Source organism: Haliaeetus leucocephalus, unplaced genomic scaffold (assembly GCF_000737465.1).
Source record: "Haliaeetus leucocephalus isolate CR32 unplaced genomic scaffold, Haliaeetus_leucocephalus-4.0 Scaffold395, whole genome shotgun sequence".
In the NCBI taxonomy this organism is placed as follows: Eukaryota; Metazoa; Chordata; class Aves; order Accipitriformes; family Accipitridae; genus Haliaeetus; species Haliaeetus leucocephalus.
In genome coordinates this window covers 8,590,887-8,615,057 of record NW_010972831.1, presented here as the reverse complement: position 1 = coordinate 8,615,057, position 24,171 = coordinate 8,590,887, and the positions used below count along the sequence as shown (strand labels likewise).

The 24,171-nt window shown below is 41.6% G+C and overlaps 1 protein-coding gene across 9 annotated transcripts in view; it reads right to left on the bottom strand.

Annotated features, from left to right (window-relative positions):
- Window positions 1-220: 220 nt before the first annotated feature.
- Window positions 221-24,171, bottom strand: part of KSR1 (kinase suppressor of ras 1) — a 74,955-nt gene continuing 51,004 nt past the window's right edge. For 3 of the 9 annotated variants that reach the window (XM_010573839.1, XM_010573840.1, XM_010573847.1), the window contains 17 exons: window positions 22,729-23,200; window positions 21,305-21,309; window positions 19,324-19,384; window positions 18,147-18,230; window positions 17,500-17,561; window positions 17,286-17,392; window positions 16,799-16,967; window positions 15,474-15,515; window positions 14,462-14,516; window positions 13,689-13,734; window positions 12,271-12,650; window positions 11,234-11,330; window positions 10,302-10,435; window positions 9,725-9,856; window positions 9,298-9,433; window positions 8,808-8,941; window positions 689-3,937 (listed from right to left, as the gene is read on the bottom strand). In XM_010573839.1, the coding sequence (XP_010572141.1) occupies window positions 3,859-3,937; window positions 8,808-8,941; window positions 9,298-9,433; window positions 9,725-9,856; window positions 10,302-10,435; window positions 11,234-11,330; window positions 12,271-12,650; window positions 13,689-13,734; window positions 14,462-14,516; window positions 15,474-15,515; window positions 16,799-16,967; window positions 17,286-17,392; window positions 17,500-17,561; window positions 18,147-18,230; window positions 19,324-19,384; window positions 21,305-21,309; window positions 22,729-23,200 (2,195 nt within the window). In that variant the 3' untranslated portion in view covers window positions 689-3,858. Of the gene's footprint in view, window positions 308-688; window positions 3,938-4,352; window positions 5,666-8,733; window positions 8,942-9,297; window positions 9,434-9,724; window positions 9,857-10,301; window positions 10,436-11,233; window positions 11,331-12,270; window positions 12,651-13,688; window positions 13,735-14,461; window positions 14,517-15,473; window positions 15,516-16,798; window positions 16,968-17,285; window positions 17,393-17,499; window positions 17,562-18,146; window positions 18,231-19,323; window positions 19,385-21,304; window positions 21,310-22,728; window positions 23,201-24,171 lie in introns of those variants that run through there. The other 6 variants (XM_010573848.1, XM_010573845.1, XM_010573841.1 and 3 more) reach the window with 5 other exon arrangements.

The window sequence follows — 24,171 nt, the reverse complement described above, 5'->3', positions numbered from 1 at the left end:
GTATCTCCCACTACTTAGAGAAAGTTCAGCTGGGAGGCAGCCCGTCATTTCCTCAAAGGCCAACACTTGACTAGGTGAGAGCAAGCAAAAAGGCACCGAGCACGGCTTTCGGCTTTCTCTCTTGCTTGTGACCTTCCTAGGACCTGACACCAGCTGAAAGCCTAGTCCTCCGCACTGGGGTTTCGCAGCCTCCCCGCTGCGTGATGTGTAACGCTTCAGCGTCCTGCAAATCCTCCAGCAGCGGGTGTTCTAGGCAGTGCGATGTGTTAGTGGGTCACTATGGAAATCTGCTCGTGTTTTGGTTCGGCTACAAGTAGATGGGGGGGGGGGGGGGATTAAACCCCAATTTTTTGACACTTGCTTTATCCAGAGCAAAGATTTATTCACCGAAAAGATTCCTACATATCCAGAATTTCATTAGCATGGAGTGCACTCTTTTATTTTTTTTTTCTTTTTTTTGCTGGTTGCATAAACTAATACAGAAACTGTTGTTAATACTAACAATTTTTAATTAATTTAATAGCAATTCTGGAAGACACTCAGTTGATAGAAAATATAAAAAAAATTTTTTACTGTACAAAGTTTACATCACATTTGAAAAGAAAACGTGTCCATTTTCACCATATTACAGACTCCATTTACATTCACTACTGACGTGTGGCTTTTGTAGCAGCATTGTACAGCCAGCTTCACATTTACAACTCTAAATTGGTACAGGCTTACCGTGCTTCACGCCCTTACACCAGCACACAAGGAGACAGTACGTGTGACCACAAAACAATGCAACCTAACGACTGTCGCTTGGTTTGCAACATGTTGAGGGACAAGAGAGCTCCACTCTCTTCACAGCTGTACAACCCCACCGGTTTTGGTTGATTGCCATGTCTTACACCAGCTGATTAAAACAAAAATCATCCCAGAGACAGTGACCAGTCTCTCCTCTCGGATATACTGGGTCCGGGAGGCTTGGGTTTTGCTTTCAAGAGCAATTTATGGGTGTTAAACACAAAACCAAGGTCAGGTTGAATTAGAATCCCAAATCTCATGATTAAAGGCAGGTTTTGAAACCCAGGACTGGAGCAGTAGGGCAGTATTCCCAGCGGGGCACCACCGGGCAGTGCTCAGCGGGGGATCAGTCTCCTGTTAGCGTTCAGCACGCTTTGAAGTGCAGCACGAAGGGACGTTGGGTTCTAGGCAAGTGGCCCTGCTGAAACAGGCGAGGAAGCCCTGCCTAAAAGCAAGGGGCAATGCAGCTCTCTGTCTGGAAAGTCTTCGCAGACAGTGTTTGAATTGCACCTGAGGGCAGTCGTAGGAAGGACAAATGGTTGATAAGTTTTCTTGTTGTTTTTTTTTTATTATTATTTTGTTTTAATCTGGCTGGTCATCCGGTGCTGGCTGTCCTCCTAGCCAGTCATCTTATTAGAAAAAAAATTGAGAATATATTGCTTTCCCAGCATAGTTCTTGTACATTTGCACAGCAGCATTACTGCTGATGAACACACAAGGAGCCCCTGTCTGTTTGCAAGTTGGGCCACTAGTTCCCACACTGAGAAGTTCTGTGCGTCCCAGCTTTTGGGACCTGTTTTATGCACAAAGATGGCAGAAATAAATAGTGAGGAGCACACCAAGGCTGCTGCCACCCTCAAACGCAGAGTTAGCTGAAGGGCTGTTCAGCACTGCAGGCTACAGAGCAACAATTTGCATCCAGCAGCAGCTTTGGCTCTTCTCTAAGGCAAGATGCACAGTGAAGCCTACAGAGGGTTTCGGCCGATGGGTTTGTAATATTACTGGTGCAAAGCAGCACATTTCTCCACGCTTTAGGTTTGTGTTGTGCTGTAGTTATTTAAGCAGTATTTGCTGGGAAAACAACTTCTGCTTAAAACTGCTGACACAAAATTATTGTGAGAGAACAAACAGTAGCAAGTCTTGAAGAGAAGCAAGTGGTGTAGGTTAAATACATGGTATAGTTGGAGGGGATTTATTTGCTTTATAAAGGTGGGGGAGAGGAAGGAGGTCAAGAGAGTACCACGATGCCACGCTTGGCTACCACCAAACCAATTTTTTCTTTTATATCTGCGACACATTTTAAAAGTCGCTCTATCAAAAATATTTGTAAAAGAATATAACTGACTTGCACATAGTAGGAGTGAAACACTCTGCTCAACAGAACTCAGGAATTTTCTTTGCCATGTAATTTTCTGCAGAAGTCAGCCACCTCTAAGTAGCCAAACTAAGTGCCTGTCCCTTTGCCTGCCTTACAGAGGAATTCAGAGCTCTGCTCTGTGATCCTCATGTCAAGCCCTTGTGATGACAGTGAAAGGAATAGAGTGGGGTGTGTAATGTACTAGTGCTGTTGGAGAAATGAAATTTGGTGGCTTCCAGGGAGCCCTTATGAACCATCTCAACAAAACGAAGTATTATGAGGCCAGAAAGGATTTGAACGTGTATTGTGTAATGAGGGTTCTCCCACTGCCCTGGCTGGCAGAGGAATATGAATGGGAAGCACAAAGGAGCCTTCGCTAATGCTGCCTGCAGTTCACTTGCAGTGGGATAATGCACCTGTCACCTTAAATGCGGTAATCAGATGTATTCTTTATAACCTGCACGTTACACATTGGAGAGGGGGTGTGTGGGGGGTTGTTGTCTTAAAATTCACCTTTGAAACAAGTCTGAGCTGTTCGGTTGAGTCAGGTCCTCTAGACCAAGATAGAACTTTCCTGGTTGCAAGATTTCTGTCACTCTTAGTTTTCCCCCAAACAACTGCTTTAGTCCTAAATTTTTTAAAACAAACAGCTTGCTTACAAACTTAAAAGTGACTGGCTATAGGAGCCAGCAACACTCAGGGGCGGGGGGGGGGGGGGGGGGTGACTTTGAATCTCTTAACAAGCTCAGTGCATCAAGACCTTATTTCATGCATCATTTAGGGATGGCTTTTTCCCTTGCCTTGCCTCTCCCTGCAGCTCTGGAAAATGTCTTTTCTTCTACACGTGAAATGGTGATTGGGGCAGTAAGAGTCAAGTCTGGTCGGTCACTGTTGTATTTCTAGAAATGCTGCCAGTTCAGGGGCTAGAACTTGTTGTGCTCAAAACTTCAAAAGAAGAACTTGGCCCCTGTGTGCGAAGCTATAACAAGTCATGTTTGTTATTGTTTGGGTTTTTTTTTTCAAAGGCCAGCAAGTCTTAAGCTTTCTACAGGATTGTAGGAGAACAAGCAGCTTTTATTGTGAGTTCTGTGTAGAAGAGTGCTTGAGTCTGAGGCACAGCTTACATGATCAGAAACTCTCCTATCAGAAGTAGATTTGTACTAGTGTAACTTAAGTCAAGGTAACCCAGAGCTTGGACCAACCCTGCTGAAGCAAACCTCAGAGCTCAGTGATTGGTTTGGGCAAATCACAGTGCAATAGATTTTTACCTTAATGAAAGAAAAAAGCAATCTCAAACTCCAACCCCTTGTACTAGGTGCATTGGCATTCTGAAACAATCCAGTTCCATTTCTCTTGGGGAAAACAAATGCTTTGAAGGCAGAAGATAGCTCCTATTTACCATAAACACAAGAAGGAACTAGAAATAGTTCTTTTTTCAGTGCTATTTGAGAATGGCTGTAGTTAAACTTGATTCACTGTTTATTATGTTTAAAAAAATATAGTTCACACAAAAGTATCATGTAAACATTCTTTAAATAACTGCTGGTGCTCAGGCAGAATTCAGACTTTACAAACAACACAGGACTGTGAACTGATGGTCGTGCGGCTTTCAGCTGTGGCTGCACCAGTTTCATAGCTTGGTAGATTCAGTGAAGATTTCTGATGCTTTGTGTAAGTAGGCAGACAACATTATCACAAGACAATTACACACCATGCTATATCTTTTGATTACTTGGTTCCAGGATTCCCAAGCCAAATCTTTCAAAACGCAGGACAACTTTGCTACTGTTAATGCTGAAAAGAGTGGGGAGGGAGAGGAGAAGGGAGGGGAAGAGTAAGTTATTTTTAATTTTTCTTACAAAGCTACAGTCCTATAAAAGGAACTAAAATGGGTTAGAACCTGATCTCATACAACTTCAGATCACCCAGAAAAGAAGCTTAAGTAATTAAGCAGTAAACACATGAACTTATTCATGCTAACCTCATCAGTGGACATGTACAGCACAAATCTGATTTGCCTCAAATTGGAGAAACAGGAGGTTTTCATAAGTACCTAAGGTGGGTAGAAGCCCAACACTTGTTTTCAATGGGCACTTAGTTCCTTGAAGTAGAAGGGAAGGAAAAAATTACTTACAGAATTTTCTTTTTAAGAGAAAGGGTTTTTTTGACAAGGTACATCAATCGATTAAAAAAACTCCAACAGAACAAACTCGAACCCGTTTGCTCCTCTTTATAGACTGTAGCAAGTGCATAAAGATGTCTTTTTCCTTCACTCTTAAAGTGTTAGCATAGCTAGAAATATTTTCACTTCAAAATGCCTTCCTACACACACACACACTCTCAGGTGACAGCAAAGCAGACAGCCTGAATAAGTGAGCTCTTGCAGCAGACTTTCTGAGAGAATGAGTAGGTGGGTGTATTTGTCCTCACTGAAGACAGTAGAAGCCTCCCTGGTTCTTGGTGCATATTCTCCTCTGTCCCTATCTTCTCCTCTCTGAAGCAAGGTATTTTTTCAAAATCATGAATCAGTAAAGAATGAAAAAAGACCTTTTCTAAAAAAAGGCACATATTTGCTGTGTTACCTACAAATCTGCAAAGCCCCTAAGGTTAAGTCAGACATTTTGCTGAACAGGGGATGTAAACAGAAGCAAATCATAAAATTCAAAGCACTAGATTTGCAAGAGGAGGAGGAACTGAAGGGTGCTCTTGCTTTCCTCCTCTTTTACGTTGCATTGCGGCTGATCCCAGCTGACCCACATGGGCCAGTTCTGGACACCACTTGTGGCCTGGTCCCTGGTAGGCTAAGGGACTGCGATCTGCTCCCAGCAGAGCAAGGACCATCCTTCTTTCCACTCAAGAACTGCACCAGCTTCATCCAGCCCCTGACAAAATTGACCCTGGCTTCCAGGCTGGCTCTGGTCCCAAGGGAGAACTGGCACAATCTGGCCCTTAACTCTTGTTGGTTTGCAGTGCAAGTGGAGCGTTCAGTCAGTCACCGGCTGTGCCTGTGAAAACGTACTTGTTACCTTCAGTCACAAAGCCACAGTCCAGCACTAAGGATGACAGGCATAACCTCAGACTGCAGCTAGGAGACTGCACCCCTCTGCCTCGCGGGACTTGCAGAACGTGCACAAATCACACCACTTTCAGGAAAACCCCCAACCTGCTGGGCAGGACACACAGCACTCACTGTTGCTTGCACCTGGTTAGTTAGAGAGCACATCACTAGACCCTTTCCAGGAGGAAGTTACAGCCTGCTGAAATGCTTCAGAAGTGAAAGATGGCCACGTTGTTAGACAGTAACTTCTTGCAGACAGAAGTTGTTATTCAAGCTAACAGCCCACACCAAGCGGAAAAAGGCAGAAAAGGAGAATTCGGATAAAGTGTTGATTATGTCCATGGGTTAATTTCGTGGTTTGTTTTTGCTTTTTTAAATGGAAGGTGATTGTCCAAGTTGCCGGTTAGGATACAACACATGGAAGCATGCAAGGTGGAGCCCATTATTGCACCAGTAGCTACAACCTACAAAGAAATACGGGAGGGAAGGGAAAAAGACACCATGAGAGTTAGTTTTCAGTTATTTAAAGCAAGCCCTTGAGAACTACATATTATAAAGCTTACACCAGAATAAAGCACGAGGTTAGTGCAGTTTCTCAAAGGATTTGTCAGAGGGGATGTGAACATGTCTTTAGAGGGCTTTGAATGTGAGTAGGTCTCTGGCTGGCATGGCTACAGAGAGCCTCCCAAGTGTGACTTGAGTATAACGCAGTTTGCAGGGGATGAACAACTGAGCTGCCTGCGCTTTCCTTTCAATGAGCACTAATTCAGCTGTCAATGCTGATAATTAATACTGACACTTAAAGTACTTCTCCCCTATTAAATGCTTTGAAAAAGTAGTAATGTATGCAAATCAACATGAACCACTTGTGGGGCTGGAGGGGGGGGGGGGGGGGGTTGGTCCTCTTCCCCAGCGAAAAATAATTAGGGTAGCTACTACATAAGACATGGTTCTGCAGTTCCACAAGCTGTTCAAGAATAACTCCCTATGGAAACACTAATCCAAAAGAATCACTTGGCAAATTGCTCTGGAATTGAGCATTCTCACGAACTGACTGCCCAAATGGGAAGCATTACTTCAAGTTCATTTCCAATGTGATGTTAGAGGACAATGTGAAAGTGTGATTGTCTGCATGGGAATGTGTAGACAGCCTGGGCTCTCAGTCTGCTCTATGTGTCTGGTTAGGTAGGTGAAGAGATGTCAAATCAGTCATCAGAGTTAATGATCCAACACAAGTGGATCTTACTGTACAGAGAAATGAGGGCGTGAAAGTGTTGACACACAGAACCATAGTGTTGGAGTACAGTGTGTTTCTGTAGAAAAGAAAAAATATTACCAAAGGACACTGCTGTATCATGCAAATCTCCTGGCAAAAGAATTGCTGTCTTCATAACATAACATAACACAACTTAAATACACAACTTAAGTCTTCCTTTGAGGCAAGGGAGGATTACTTTAAAAAAAAAATAAGAGGAAATGTCACAAGTGAAGCTGGATGACTTGAAGGAGCGGATAAATGAAAAGCATGTACTCAAGGTAGCTGGGTATAGATCTGGCCAACACAAGCTGTGCCTGGAAATTGGGTTTGGTATGCTTTAGGCCAGAAGAGTAAAAAAAAAATGTTTCTCTTAAATTATGACTGAAGGACAGGTAAGAAGTATAGTAATTACATGCAGGTCCATTTTTTAGCTCAGATTCTGTTGGTTTCTCTTTAAATTTTTATTTTAAAAAATCTAGACAATTGAAATCACAAGGACTGAAGTGCAGCCGTGACAGCTCTGCTGGACTAGTGAGCGTTCGGGGTGCAGAAAGTCACCTTGCATCCCAACTGTGCCACAGCACACAAAGGCAGTCACTGATGCAAAGAACAACTGCCAAATGTAAGGCTATCTCAACCCTTTGTTGTACTTTTTTAAAACGAGTGCTGTGATACACGTATATACCTGTCTAGTGCAAGGAAAAAATACCAGACAGTTCTACTTATCAGTGAGTGGCTAGTAGGTGTTCAATCATTGATGATAATATGTCCTTTTGTATAAAGATGAGGCCACAGTCTTGGAGAAGCATTCCACATTTTAAAGTTGTTAGAGATCATAATGTATCAGGGATCCAGTACAAATGTTAGGGAAATTGCACAAGAGACAAATGGCGAAATTTTCAACCAAAACCCCAAACAAACCACACCCACCAAAGCACAAAATGCCATGACAGTCACCATATAAGCAAACAGAAGCGTTTGGTTAGTTATGATAAGGTATTGCAGGAAGATCGTGAATGCTTATGGGAAAGAAAAGGGTAGATTAAACATCAAAAAAAGGAGAAAAGAGAAAATAAATATAAGCGGTTCAGTAGATGAAAAGAAACACCAAGCAAAGTACGTGGTAAATGGGCACTCGTCACAAATGTGTCTGATCTCCTGCAGACTTTACAAACACTGAGGTCACCAAAACATAACCTTGTGCCTAACAGAAACCCTAAGCGTGTTCCTGAAACGAGACCGGCTGTCTTTTGCTGGGGCTTGCAGGCCCAGCCTGTTCACTGAAATCCATTGGAATTACTCAGGCTAACAGCAGTCAGCAGTGGAAATTAGACAACCGACATAAAACTGGTCTGGGGTGGGGGTTTCAGTCTCTTGGCTCCAGAAACTTTATCTGCTTTGCTTCCACTTGCTTTTGGTTGAAGTGGAACTGGGAACCATCCTTCTCTGAGAGTGACAGGTTATTCGTGAGAAGGGAGGCTGAAAGTTTTAGGCCTTCTGGCTTTATGCTCATCCAGTCTGAACTGGAATGAGTTTTATATTCTGGTCTGGTCTGTCATAACAGGCGTCATGGGATGTACAATCAGGTGTTTGAGGGACCTCTTCCAGTTTTGACAGTGTACTGATGCTTGATTGTATGAGACCTTTCTTTCCCAATTGCAACACAGAAACTGACTTTGAATGTATCACGATCTGGCAAGGACTTAAAAGATTCAGTCCAAACATTGCCACTCATTCCTAGCTGTCAGTTTACTGCATCTTCAGGATTTAGAAATCACTTGACACGTGCTTACTACCTACTTCGGTTTTTCCCCAGAAATCAACTATTCTGAGTCAGGACTAACGCTGCATTTCTTTATCTGCTTGTGCAAATTGGGCACTTTTCTGTAAAGAGGAGGAGGGGGTTGGATTTTTTCCCCCACATGCTCCTTGAGGAAGGCTACAAACTTAGGATTCTTCCAAAATTTGACAGTTCAGTTTCAAAGGAAAATGGTGGCACATTCTTTGGTCCTTCCCTTCCTCAGTCACTACCAGCCATTATTCTAACCATTTTGGGGTCAGTGTGGGCCCTTTCCAATACTGTTGATAGATACTCTCTGAAACCAAACATAAAGCTAGATAAGTAATCTGCTGAAGGAGGGATGTGAATATGTTAGAGTAGGAAATTAACTGTCTGAAGCATGTAAGCTTAATTGCATAATTTCCTAGTAACTAGAAGAGCAGAACAGCACACTGTTACTCTCCCATCAGAGGTTTGACAGCCCCCAAGAAGGCAAAAAAAAGCTCAGAAATGATCAGTTAGCAAATTCTGAGTGGCATAAATATTCTTAACAGCAGCAAATACTCACTCAGCAGACTTCCAGAAATGCCCTGGGTGGGAGAGCCGACGATTCAATTTTGGCAGTTTTTCAAGCATATCCATGAGGACAGTGAAGCTAGGTCTCTCACTGAGATCAAATGACCAGCACGCTGAGAGAATTTCCTGCAAATGATATTTGTGGCTCATTATCTCCACTTAGTTCACAGGTCAACTGTGCAGACCAAGCAACTGATTGAGCGCTGTGATTTGTGCGAGCCCAACCAGAGATACTGATTATGAGAATGTCCAAGACCTCTATTAAACAAACAGTATCCTGTGTATCAGTGGATGTCCACTTCTGTATGACAGTTACAGGCAGAGGCTCAGTATCTAACCTGGTGTCCCATTCTAACCTGTTCTCAATCCTGCCCTTTATCTTTAGAGTTATAATATGAGTAAAATAAATTTCGTCTTTAAGCAGCTTCCTCTTTTCCTGATAAATAGCTATACGGAAGGATTCCTGCAACTGAGGTACTTACGTTGACTTCTTTCCCCAAACTAACAGTTGCAAGGACTTGTTTCACTCCTTCGCCACTTCCGATCTGCCAGATGAGCGCCTCTGCAGGCTGGTTCTTGAAAGGCCATTCTCTTGCTTGGAGCTCATACCACACAGTCCTGCAACATCAACAGACAGATCAAGCCATTGCCTGCTCTTAAGAGAAAGATACAAAAGCCTGACACTGTTCTAATTTCTTCAGATAAGCTCTGGAAGGTGTATAAGCCTATGTAGCAAATCCCTCCCACCACACACTCCTCCCGCGCATGACTTTTGTAGTAGGTGAGAAAAATGCATCCTAGCTAGAATCCTGAGTCTGTGAGAAGAGGACCACTGACTCACAAGGCTCAGGTCTGTAACAAATCTCATTTAGTAAGCTCCCATTGTACTCTTAGGTGTTCCTTTCTTACCCAAAGGCATAGATATCTGCAGCTTTGGAGAAAGGCAGCTTGTCTTCATCTTTCCCAGGGGCCATCTCACGAACAATTTCAGGGGCCAGGTAGCATAACCAGTCATGAGGCAGCTTCAATTCATTCTCCCTCCTGAGTTCAAAAGAAAGAAGTGGTACTGAAACACTACTGCTTCAGCCAAGAAGCAGTGTATGGACCATATCTGTGCTTCACCTAATGCCTTGACTTTATTTACTCAAATGTTTTCACTGACATTTCCTTTCTAATTTTCTTGCCATATTAAAAAATATGCAGGTGTTAGCCTGACTCTCCAGCTTATTCTTGGAGCTTAAAGTTTTCCTTGTTCTGTGTTCTGAGCCTTACTCCATACCCAACTTCCTAGCTCTGTGCTACTGGCACTGTAGAAAGAACTCTGTTAAAAAAACAAACGAAGAAAAAGTGCATATTCCAAAAATGTGTGTACGTACTAAAGCAATCAACGCTCCTTACTTGTACTGTGTAATGCATCAAAATGTTTCCCTATTTGATCACTATTTATTATTCTAGAATTGGACCAAACGTCGAAACCTCCACTTACCTTCCTTCCTGAACCACACCCGAAATTCCAAATAATCCGAAGTCAGTGATCACAACTTTCCCGTTGTCATAGAAAACATTCTTGGATTTCAGATCCTTATGTACAATCCCCTTTGCGTGAAGATACCCCATGCCCTGGGAAATATATGCAGAGATGTAAACTTTTTTTTATTATTTACAAGCCTCTAACCCTGGACATGCTTTGCTTTCTAATACATATTTACTCTTATTACTCCAGCATAAATAATGAATTGTACATGGGGACACACCAGCTGTCTGACTTATGCAGGAAGGGTGCAAGTGAAGTCTGCAAGAGAGCAGATCTTAGTTTAGCGGCCAACCTCTGAATTGCTTTTCATCCTCTGCATAGTAAGGCTGCTGGATGGGTACTCTTAGTTAAAGCATTAAGTGGCTGTGGACTTCACAATTCTGAAGAAGTCTGTATGTGTAAGAAAATGAATAACTGACACAAGTTTGCTCACTAAATTCACAGGATATTTCTGCCAGAAAAGAAAACAGCAGCTTTAGAAATGCTTCTTCAGTTGAGAAATACTGAAAGCGAGCACAGAAAACACCGTGCAAATCTGGGAGAAAATGCCATCTACTTCAGAATGCATTAACTTAGCTGCAGTTACCAATAAAGAGACCGGGAAGGAAACCTGTCCTGCATACCTTTCTTCATTATTCCCTTTATCTAAATTCTCCCTCCCTAGTGCCTCACTGGCAAGCAAAAGCTCTATTTCTCTCCTTACAGGCCCTTAGCTTACTGCCCACTAAATCAGCATTTTTTTCAGTCAACCTTGAGTATCTCCTGCTGCAACACCCTGTCAGGCTATTGAGACTTACAGAACCTCTCCAGCTGTGCAGACTCTAAGCTCTTGCTGAGGCACTGCCCAGAAAGTGGATGTCACCGTTAGCATAACATACCCTTACCTTAATGATCTCCTGTGCTATCTGCCTGGTTTTGTTAATATCCAGGGATATCTTGGGGTCCCTTACAAATGAGTGAAGCGTCCTTCCTTTGCAGAAGCTACAGGAAAGAGGAACAACAATCATTAAAAAGGTCTTTAAAATATTGGAGGGAAATAAGAATCTAATACTGGATGTTCAATTGGTTTTCTTATCATGTTGACAGAATCCCAGCCCTCTTCCACTGCTGAGAAATGCCATTTCAGAGAACTTTAAGGACCCAATTGATTTACATCTGTGTGAGTGTACACGTGTACAGGAAACCTATTGTTAAAGCATGCTCAAGCATATGCAACAAATGCTTATGTATTTCTTCAGAGACCCAGTTGTTGTTATACTGCTCTGACATCTGAAGTCCAGATTTTAAAACCTGAGCACTAGTTTCTGCTGCTGGTGCTACTGGTCACTTAAGCAGGAAACTTCTTTTGGAACTGGCAATTAGAAATGACTGAGTGCCTCTTTGCCAGACTATGAGAGTGGCATGCCCTTGGCCATATTAAATTCAGCCTGCATATGAACATCCCCAAACCCTGTTATTTAGGGGCTAAACGATCCTCATCTAAACTAAACACTGGAAATGAAAGAGAGAGGAAAAATAATAACATTTTTGCCTAATCAGCAAGTATCCCTAAGAGGGACAGAAAGGAAGAGAGAACTGTTCCATTATCAGCCTCACACATTGGTTTATTGTTGCTTTGCTGAACTGGAACCATCTGGAAGTAGATGGCAGAGGAACAGCCTGTTCCAGATATTTTTTTCTCCTGCTTTTTGAATTTTATTATTTAAGAGTTCAAAAATAAAAAGAAAATTTCCAAAAAATATTATATGTTCCCTAAAAGGAGACAACCCTAGTATCCAAAACTCTGAACACCACAGACTGCATTCATGTCTGCTACCTCCTGACTGCAGTAAAAGGTTTATTTTTATATATAAAAAGTAAATATTATCTATCTATATAATACATATATATTAAAAATAACACTAAGATGCTATATCCTTACCTGGTAATGATTGCTAAATGAGGAGGGTTCATGCATGCTCCCATGAAAAGTACCACGTTCTCATGCCGGGTCTGTCTATAGTTCATCACCTCCTTTTTAAAGAGCTTGAGATGATCCTGATTGTTCCCATCTATCTCCAACAGCCTGATGGCCACTTCCCCGTGCCATTTTCCCTTGTAAACCTTCCCCCATCGTCCTTGGCCAATAGGATCCCCCAGTTCAATCTGTTCAAAGGGAATGTCCCATTCCTGCAGGTAGACACTGGTCTGGCTAGGTTTGCGATAAATCATCCCTTGCAAGTGTGGCCGTCTGTTTGGCAAATCTTCCACCTCATCCTCATCATCTTCAGGTTCTGATTTATTAGTCTCCGGTTCTTCCACCTGTTCACAAAAAGAAGGGAAACATATGCTGAGAGTCCCATCTGAGGGGCAGAAGCAGCCTACAAGCCAGCAGTAAAGGCTTCTTTCAGAGAACTTCAGGGGGCTGGATGTACGCATTTGACTATAGCTCTAGAAATACACCTCACAGGACAAAGTAATCTCAGAAGGCTACAAAAAGGCATACATCTTCTATAGGTCAGTGCATGCAGGGGAAGACAAGGCTTTATCCCATATAGAGTTAAATTTGTAGAACCAGCACTAACTTCCAGGTGCTCAGCGTCTCAGGATTTGGCCTTCAGTGTGGGGCAAAATGCACCAGACCATTCTAAAAGGAAGGGTCAAGGACCACCTTGTTCTTCAAATAATTGCGGGCACAGGTTTTTTTGAAATTACTAAAATTCTCCTGTTAGAGAGAAGCGCTCCAAAAATCAACAAGCTTGATCCAAAATCCAGTAACCTCTGCTGAAATCATCAACTCTATCTCTACTGGTTTACTCATCCCTACAGAAACCCATTCCAGTGTTCATACTACAAACTGAACACATGCTTAGGCACTACCAAAATCACAGACTTTTGTGAATAGCTATGGAAAGGCTTTCCTATGCAAAACATAAGCCCATGCTTACAGCCTTTGCTTTGCAGGATCTACCATGACCTAATCTGACCACTGGAAATACCTACATATGCATTATTTGCAGATTTGAGGTCTGCAGAGCATTTAGACCTTGTAACTCCAGCAGCAGGCCTGCAGCTCTTGTATTGTAAAAATGGCTGTGCCAAGCTGAGTGAGCCAGAAGTTTGAAAAATATCATCTTAGCCCAATTAGAAAAAGTTAAGTATTGTTACAAGTACTGAATTGTTTCAGCCTTGCTACAGAAACCATGAATTTTCAGTTGAGATCTTTGCATTACAAACAGTTCAGTGGAACTGAGGTAAGGCACAGCTAGTTTACACTCATAATTGCAGAGCCACAACTTTTTCACTGCACTTTCAATATGGCATTTCTGATTGTACAAAAGGGCAAACCAGAAAACCTACCTCTGCTTCACATTCAACTCCATCTGTGTCTGGCTGTTGATCAGCACTAACAAGAGAAGACAGGTTTACAGTGAAAATAGTGTTTGCATATCCACCTGACTTAGAAAAGTAGACTGCTACGTATTCCATTAGCAGAGTGGAAAGAAGCAAATAGAGAACAGATCTTGATAGCATTATAGGAGGTCAGATAAAAATACAATTACAGCTCCACTTAACAGATAAGGACTTTCTAAGCTTACTTTAGCAAATGAGGGACAGACTTTGAAGTGATTTTCAATGATCGAGTGGTAGGAATTGATTTGGCAGTGGCATGGCTACGTTATTATAATGTGTTCCAGTAATGGATACTCCCATTCCTACTACTGAAACACCTACAGTGAGGGGAGAAGCAATTGTGAGTGCTGGCAATGCAGGCTAAAATCTTTTGCATGCCCTACAATTCAGATCCTTAAGATGTTTGCTTGCAGCTAAGTGCGCCATGCTCTTTTAATAGTAAAACTCCGTAACTTGTATTTCATTGGACCTTTCTCATCTCAGGAATGCACACATAACCATAACTAGATATTAAAGGCATGGACTTCTTACTGTCCCATTTACATATCATATTCAGCTTTGTAAAACTGGGAATACCAGTATCACCCTTGCTGACTAAAATTATCCTGTGAGTTCTCAGATTATAAATTCAGTTTTGGTCATAACATAGTACTTTCAGACTGATCTGAAGGTTACCAGGTAAACACGATGCAAATAAAAGAATTTAAAACTATACTTACTTAGTGTCTGCAGCTGTTTCTGGAGGCTGTGCTATTTGCGCAGGACTGGGAATTTCTGGGAAAGTAGAACATTTATGATACTTATTTTACATTTCAATCTCTTACAGATATGGAAGTTTTAACATTGCAATAGTGATTATTTGCTTCTTATTCAGGAATTGTAAAGTAAACTCAACCACAGACAATATGATTTTATACTTCTATTAATTTTAAACTATGCTCATCTTTCCTAGTAGTTACACGCCTGTATATTGACCAAGCCCAGTCTTCTTCTCATTTACCTACTTATCTGTAATGTCTTTCAAGGTCAGTCCTTGTCTGTGAACTGCTTACACACCTTCAAGTTGCCTTCGACAATCAGAAATACTTAAATCCTCACAGAACCAGGATGTTTGAATTCATCTATACTGCAGGTCACATATTCCAAATGCACCTACTCTGTCCTGTGTCATGAGTGCACAGGAAATTCAGCTTGGGTTCCAAATCCTTCCAAAATTCAAAATAAATACTCTGTACCTAGCATCCTACATCATAAATTCTCACTTTGGAAACAAACAAGCTGTTTCTAACGGTTCACGAACAGTTGACCGAGAAAAGTTTGGATATGCAAATCCATGTTTGAATAGTGTTGCATCATGGTTAAATCCCCTAAGCAAGAGCCTCAGTTCATAAAGGTGAGCTCAGCATTCCTGAACTGACAATGTCCATTCATACTAGCTAGGTACATAATGCTAAAAGTGAGCCTTTTTAAAGAAAGAACATGGCTGTGTGCAGAAAGCTACTGTTTAACAACTGAATATTCAAAGTTTCACCTTAGTACATAAACCACATCACTACCTCATATTAGGAGAAAGAGGCCTGAATTATATACTGAGATAAGAGAAAGTTTGAATTGTTTTAGATACTTCTTTTTTAAGCAGAATTATTGTTCTTGGGCAGCATGCAGAAGTTTACAAACAAGTTACTTTTTGGCAACAGAAGCTGGTTAGTAGAATTAAAACAATCAACTCACCTGGGAAGATAAATTGTTGTCTATGCTGAATGTAGTAGGCAGCTTTTTTTTTAAATTGGTTTTTAAAAAAAGAACAGCAAAAAAAATTACCAGGAGAAAAAAAAAACACAAACAAGTTAGTTAGAGGATCATCAGTAAGCGCCCCATATGCATTCAATGAATTAGTCCCAACTCACTGTTGGAAAACAGATTAGTAGATTATCAGCCTGCTTGAGGGGGTGAATTTCAGCACATGCATTTTTGGAAGACTATGACAGATGATACTTATCAAATGAAAGCCATGTTACCAATAAGCAAACAGTCTGGTGGGAAAACAACACATTCAGACTTCAAGTGGCAGAAACAAATTTAGAGAACCCAGGAATGCTAAAAGGCAGGCCCACGTAAAGGCTGGCGCTTCGATGCTCTCATTTCTTCAGCTTTTCAGAGATGCACCCAGAGAAGCTGAAGCTCATGAGCCATCTGCAAGCATTTTTTTTTTTTTATTTCAGTGAATTTGAGCAGTATGTCCTAATATAAAGTAGCTACAGTAGAATCCCTGTACTAAACTGGCTCTGCTTCTGCTCCTTTTGAGTAGGCTAAAATAGCAACTTTCACTCACAGATCAAAAGCTTGATGCAAAATACAGCAATGTTGAAGGCTACATGTAGCAGCTATTGAGCAGCACGTGACTTCATTTCTAGATCAAAGGAATTAAATTTATTCTCACTATGTAAATCTTTGCCCTCGTCAGAGATTCTTGCCTGTATTAACTTTGGTAAAGACTGCATATATGGGTTCTTAATCTGCAAAGTATGTAGGGTAAATTCTTCTCCGCCATATGTGTATGTCTATGGTTTAAAAATGAGTGTTGATTGGTGGTTATCTTTTGGAAGGGACTGGTAAAGTAATTCATTCCAGTTCTCATTTTTACATTTTGCTCTAGCGATCAACTCACTAATGGTTTAAAGCCACTGGGTGACCAAACACAGCAGGCTGCAGCATGCATTTTACAATACAATGCAAAAAGAGAGGAGAAAGAATGTAATTTTTTCTTTTTATTCCTTTTCAAAAAAGGAGAAAATAGAAAGATGAAATCATTTAAGAAAGGTGCCAACATTCCTCAATAATCTGCTTCCTGCAAAGGTATCTTGTTGATACTACTTAAAAACTTGTAAGAACAGACCATCTTCTTTTATCAGGTAACAAGGTACACCTTCACACCTTGCTTAAGACACAACCATGTATTCAGAAACCTGCAACTACCTATAAAGTCTTGGTCAGCTTCTGCTTGCATAGAGGCCTTTCTGATCTTGGCAGAGGTCTCCTGAAAAAGATAAGTTTACCTGGGAAGTTAAATCGTCCATCCCTCTGGCCCATAGGAGATGGGTTTGGGGGAGGTGTTGCACTGGGAGGGTTGGAAGACTGGAAAGGTGCTGGAGAAGATGGTGTGGATGAGGTTGTAGAAGAAGGATTACTACTAGAGTCCAGATGATTTATTGCTGGTGGATGCTCCTGCAAAGCAAGGAAAGTCACTCGTGAGAAAACAATAAAAAGAAAGAAAGAATTCCTCTCAATGTTTACTGAACAACGGAGAAAAGAAAGCTGTCCCTAGCCTTGATCATAGCGTGGTTTTTCTAAGTGAGTAGGCAGCTGGAGCCGTGTACAATCTATGTTTTGCAGGGAAAAAATGTCACGTATCAAAGTCTCCTTGCGAAGTGAAAGCTCAGGGTGCCATTCTTGCTACAACCAGCAAGATACTGCTGCCACCTTCTCCTTACCATAGCTCCTCAGTGACTTACAGACACAAGACTCACTTCAGTCACCATGTACCTTTTTAGTTAGTGCCTTGGGAAGAGTCCCAAACTGTGGTTCTGTTGGTCTGTCTACTGGATTATTGATATCAGAAGGGACAGACTCTGTTCTTCTTATTTTTGTTACTGAAAAACAGGTTGGAAAAGGGAGAAAAAAGCTTTAATCAGACTTTTTATTCTCACGATACCATCAATTACATTGAAATGCTAAGAATTTGCAGATAATTACTTACTGGGAAGGAAGGATATTCTACAAGCAGGTGCCTCTTTAGTACATTTGTTGTGACATTTTAATCTGAAGGAGAAACATTACATGTTAAATAGCAACTTGTTCTTTCCCAAAAGGAGGAAGCCTACCCTTAATTTGTAATTTTTATGCTATTCTCAGAGGGAGCTCTGGAATGCTTCAGGCCCCAAAGCAGCATGCATTCATATGAAGAATCCTGTTATGTGTGCCATTAGGCTAATGAAAGCCATATACATATCTTAGCATCTGATTCATTTTTAATATAGTTACCTTCACTGACTCTCATCCAGCCACAGTGAAGCACTAAAATCTCAGCACTCTGGATTAACAACCCAGACAGAGAAGCAAAAACTAACGTCCTCGCTGTTATTTAGGTATCCAGCTTCCACTACAAGATTTGCTCATGATCAGGTAGGAAGCCTGTGGCAGGGAAATAAATTTGGTTCATCCATGCATCAGGCTGCCAACCTGAAGTATAAGTTGTGCCAAACCATCCCTTTGCCAGTTCAGAAGCTGACTGAAAAAATTATGCCACTGCTAAGAGTGCATCATATCAAGATAGATGTGTTACTGGCAAACTTTAATGAATCAAATCCAAAGTTCCTCTGAAAAAGATCATCACTGTGTGCTCACCTGCAGTACTTACACTTCACCCCGAACATCATGCTTTTCTGACAGACTTGGCAAATCTGAGATAACCAAGACTTTGTAGAGAACCTGAGTAGAGACAAGAGGGGAAAAAATGACGTTAACTGGTGCCTAAAGGAAAATTAACATTTGTAGGTAGTTACAGACAGGCTATACTTCTTTAGCTCTTTCTGAAAAGGGCAAGCGGTGTTGTGGAAGAGACTTCTCACTTTTCTGATCAAAAGCAACTGAAAGAAGGTTGGCACCAACCGTGCAGGCCTCTTGCTACTTCCTCTCCACTCTTGGACAGGGTCAAGAGGTGCTCAGAGGTGTCTCTGACAAGGAGACAGAGTGTGCATGAACATGCATCTCTAGAAGGTCCTCAAAGCTGCAGGTCAGCAATTACAGATCTGAAGCCTCATGCAAAGACACCCAAGTGATAGAATATCACTTCTTTTCATAAAAAACCTCAAACTGGAATTGAGCTTCACCTCATGAAACAAGCAAGAGGGAGCAGCCAGCACACACTCTAAGTGCAGATCCAGCCCGTGAGCACATGCTGCCTATCAGTTGCTGGTGTCCCTCCTCAGATCAGCAGGACATGTCACATGGTGCTGGTTATATTCACCTGAACATCTTTGTAGAACTGGGACCCAATTTATGGCAGATGAGTGGTGGTGGGAGTGTTATCCCTTTTACCAGAAAATTAAATTGATAGGTTTATTTGGCATGAGACCTGGCTGACCCAGTTTTGGTTTGGATTTGGGAAGGGGGGATGCAGGAAGCTACAGGGGAGGAAAAGGGTAATGTATGCTTTTCCACATAGAGAGGAAGGAGCAGCTTCCCTTTCATTTGTAGCAGTGGAAGTGTTTTAGAAAAGGCATTGTTACACATTTGGCATGCTTGGTCCTATCACCCCACACACAACATTGCTACCGCTGGTATGCTAGTCATTACAGGATCACGAGTCAACTGGCTTTGCAAAAAGGATTTCAAGTGTATATATTAAAAAGAAATGAAGCTGAAATACATAGTTAAGGCTGAACTTGGCAAATGAGGCACCCGACCCAACTTCAAACCTATCTTAGAGTCATGACTGCTACAAACGCACTAAATAGCATGCTTTCCTCATCTGACCCCTCAGTTTGTTTCCTTTGTGGCTCACACAGCACATGTCGCTTACCTGTGTGTTACAGCTAAGCCGAAGTCTCTTCGTACCGTTTGAGGGGATCCTTGGGAGAGTTCTGATGGAGAATAAAAGGATGCTTTAGGGAAGCATTACTCACAAGCATGCTTACCAGTCTAGACAGAAACAAAGTGATCACTGTCATAGATAAGGACTAGAAGCCATGACACTGTTAGTAGCACAGCTGAGATTGGTTTGCCTTCTACTGTAAAGCTACTACCAGATACTACTCCTCTATTTGTTTTCATATGGAGGCAATGTAGGGTAAGATTTGGTGGTGGAATCATAATTTTTCTCTCTTTTTGTTAATTCATTATGTTTTACGTTTAGGGATTACAGAATTCCATCTGATTAGGGCTAGGCCATTCTTAAAACAAAGTGGAAAGTCAGACTTTACTGCCAATTGGTTTACCAGGAATACCATCACCCAGTTTTCATGCAGCATCAGTAGACTTCAGAATATTCTCTTACACTGAAAATTATGATCTCCATTTTATAGACAGCGCCAGTGTGACCCAGACAAATAAAGATTTATGTGAGATCACTTAGCTAGCTGGTAAGTGCAGAAATGGAGACCCAGACTTCAAAATGCCAGTCCAGCACTCCAGTGGTTATACCACATAACTTCCTAAAAACTCTCAAATATGAAGATTCTGGCGTATTTCCTGAATTAAATCTACAGCCATATTGGAAACCTGGAGAAAAGTCAAATCTGCAACTATCAACACAGCTTCAAGGCTGGATACTGTCAATGCTTACAAAAAGCCAGTCCCTTTATTTGACCCTAGATGGCACCAGATTCTTTTTTATCATTATTCCAGTGAACTTTTAAAGGCATCTGTGGTCTTTGGCATCTTAGAATAGGCTGGAATGACTAGTTGCTTTTCCAAGGAATATTGATGATCTAATATGGCCATTCAAATGCAGAGTGATCTGAATCAATCATAAAACAAAAGTTAAGATGGCTGTTAACACCAGTTAAGAAGGCTAAATCCTTACTGAAGAGTCCTAATGAATATAAAAAATTTTGGAATTGAATGGGACTTAAAAGTGCCTACAGTATAGATTTTAAAACAGACAATATGACTATATGCATAGAAGCACCAAAATTCTTCATTTCTGTTTGAATTTATTCTAATGCCTTTTTTATTTATTGCATAAATTCTATCACTCTCTACAGAGAAATGCTCAGATTTCTGCTTGCATTTTCATTTTACAATTTTCTTTCTATGCTGCTTCATTTCTGAAAGTAATTCCTGGGATTTTTGTTTTAAAGGGCATTAGATATATCTGTGGTGCTATAATGTCCTTATTTGGACTTTTATACTTTACAAAAAGGTGAGATTCTTTCCAAGATGCCCGTATCTTTCTACATTAGCTTCCAGGGTTACAGGTTGTGTCTGAGATGTGTCATAGTCACATCAGGATAGCTAAAACATTAAATGGCATTGATACATCACTGCATAAAAAACCACAAGTCCTAGTCCTGTATGCCATTAAACGTGAATAGACTCATCAACATCAGAGGAAGCATTCCACATTTAAGCACATGCTGAAGTGTTTCTCAGAAGGTTGCACACAACTATCTAATTTCATTACAGAGATACTTGGCAATGAATATCCAAAGATACTAAACGGTTAGATATGAAGTTATTTCTAGTACCAAGAGGCATCAATAACAGCTGTCTGAAGTCACAGACAAGCAATTACACCCAAACCCCTTGCTTTAACCCTTTAAACATCAGTCCTTTTCCTTGCTTTTGTCATCTGAAGAAATACCAGGTACAAAAAAGACCACGTAAACATCCGGCAGTCCTCCAGTAGGCCAAGCTCCTGTTAAAGTTAACAGAAACTCTGGGATAGAAGGCCCTATTGATGACCTCCAGAGGTTGCACACGGATGATCAACAGACAGTTGACAAGGACAGGTTCTTCTCTCTCAGCAAAGAAACGAAGACAGCCCTGTAAAAATCTCTTACCGAACCTAGAGAGAGAGAAAAAAAAAAAAAGTGGGTTTGGTTTTTTTTCGACATTCATATTCATGTGACAGGATACACACTTTGCTAGAGCAGAAACTCCTTCCTGCAGCGTTTGATGTCAGGTTTACAAACATCTCTGGTTTTGCACAGGCTCCTGAGGTAGCTGCATAGCCAATATTTTCCTGCCTACAAATGGTAGTCTTTGCTGGGTAGCTCCAGCCTGTGAATGAAGCGTACAAGAATGCACCTGAATTTTGGCTTGTAGACGAGAAGTGTTAATGGGGCTGTGCAATTCAGTCAGCTGGCAGGCTCCATGGAAGTGCCTGAATCACAGAAGTGCTACCTTTTGCAAGTCCTATCAGACTTAACCAATAGGACCTGGATCACAGCAGAACCAGATTCTTACCACTGAATTTCAGAACTAAGCTGTGCATTAGCCACACATGCCTACTTGCTGCATTTAGATGTTCAGCAATTTGCAGGTTTTAGGATAATACTTCATATGCACTTGCAGTGTGGAAGAATACTGTACTGCTTACAAGGCTACACTTTTATAATGAACTCTTTCATATCAGCAGGCAATACAATACTGCAGCACCAAAAAGCACAGCCCTTTGCTATTAATGCTTAGACTCAGAATCTCAACTCCATTCTGAGCTGGGCTAGTTTCCCTTATAGAAAAATGTAATTTTGGCAAAAAGGTCCTGAGCAGAACAGGCTCTTTGAACTCTTCCAGGTGGTCAAAGAGTTAGGGTAAATTTTAGTGACCCAGTGCCTGCTACAGATTTGTATGCTGACCTAAGTCTCTGAGATGTTTAGGGATAGCCAGTCTTTGGAAGACACATTTCTTTCCCAGTTCCAACTATTAGTTAAATGTTAGATTAATACCTTCCATCCCACCTACACAAAAAAAAGCATATCTCAAAGCCTGGATCAGTTCAAAAAAAGGTGTAACCTAAGACCATTTGTCTTGTTATGGAGCTATAGTTGTCTATACTGTAATATATGTGTTTTAAAGCTCACACTAGCAGCTAAAATACATCTTAAGATAAAAACATAAAAGAATACCAGCCACCTGAACTGTGAAGAACATTTAAGGACAGAAGAGAATTCTAGTATGTGGAATGGCTACTAGATGCTTGAGAAAAACTGGCTGGGGTCCTCTAATAGCAGCAGCCATCCCAACCTCCCCAGCAGGTGCAATTTCAAATAAATTCAAATAAATTTCAAGTACACTAATAACAAGCAGGTTTTGTAGTTATCTTAGAATATCCCACTGATAGAGATTCTTAGACTACAATGAAACTATGATGAGGCAACTGGACACCAGCTCTTTCACAGAGTCAGAACTGGAGCACTGAATGCCCTTTGGTATAAACACAGCCCACCAGTGCCCATAGGGAAGGAGGAATTGTCATGCTTACTTTATTGGAGGAACTTCATCTATCCTGTTTCCCAACTGTGATTCATGGGACTTGCTCCTTGTGAGGGTTGGAAAGTTAGGTAGCAGCTGAAACACCTTCCGGCAAGGGGGAGGAGGAGTCCGTGGTGGCTTCAACTTGTGCCGCCTCTTGGCTTGAGGAGTGGTTGGTGGAGTGATGGTGATGCTGTGAGGAGTCCTTGGTGTTAACCTTCCACTGTGTGCGGGGAATGCAAAAGGGTCCAGGAGGTTTTCTGCATAGATAGAAGGTCCATGACTTGAGGCAAGAGAATCTGAGGATGGGATTGTAGATACTGACACGGAGCGTGCCTGCTGGCTGTTGCCCTTGGGAAGGTGCAGTGCAGAGGGAGTCCATGTGGGCGCAGAGGAGCAGGGGGATTCGATCGTGTTTGTAGAGCTGTTCTCTCGGCGTGCCTCAGAAAGATTCATCAGCACATCATCTTTTAACTCCCCACCTGCTCACCAACCGTAGCAATGTTAGTGATTGATTAAAAAGAAAAGCCAACGTATATACACGTACTACATCATGCTGCTTTAGGCTATACGGTGAGGTTTTTTCCCTGGCTTTGCACCTAGCAAGTCTAGGTGCAAGTCTAGTTTCTCCTCCCCTGACACCCATCAGCTAAAGTAACCTTTAAAACAAGAATGGCAGTAACTACCCTTACTTTCCTATCTATCTGTAGCTATGTATCTCAAAAGGTAAAATCAGGTCCTATGTTCTAAGATGGGCTGAGTTTTAACAGTTTGAGGCCCTGTTGAAAAATGTGAGATAGACATGCCTACATAAAACAGGCATCCACATCCTACTGCAAACCTATGTGGATTTAGTGCCAATCTGTTTAGATTAATCTGAACATCCAACCTGGCATCCTGTCTGCTTTTAGACCAGCCTTTGGTAAAAAGAGGCAACTATTTTCTATTAGCCAACAGAACTGCTAAATACCACTTAAACTGAGAAAGGCCATTAGATTGGAAATAAGGAGTATGTAGGAGCTGCTGATACTCATTTGGCCACTTTCTCTCTGGCACATAACCAGTGCCTAGAACTCACTTGACACCTGGAGTACTGGGGCACTGCTGTTCCATTACAGGCAGCAGCAGCACTCAGCACAGAGCTGCTGTGTTTGGTCAGACTGTATTAGCTAAAGCTGCACCAGGGACAGACAGCTGGACAGAAAGGAACCACCACATCCTGCTCGATTGCTGGTGCAGCCCAGCACTGCCTTCTACAATGCCTAGCATCGTAGTTCAGATTGGTCCAGTACAGCTGTAGACCAATTCTGGGTACAAATGGGAAAAAAAAGTACAAAGGCCTGCAGGCAGCAAAGTGGGAATGCACAAATTATTGCGATAATTTCAGAGGCTTAATTCATCAGGTTAACTCTCTGGCTTAATTTTAAGTATGTCCTTAATGACTTAAATCAAG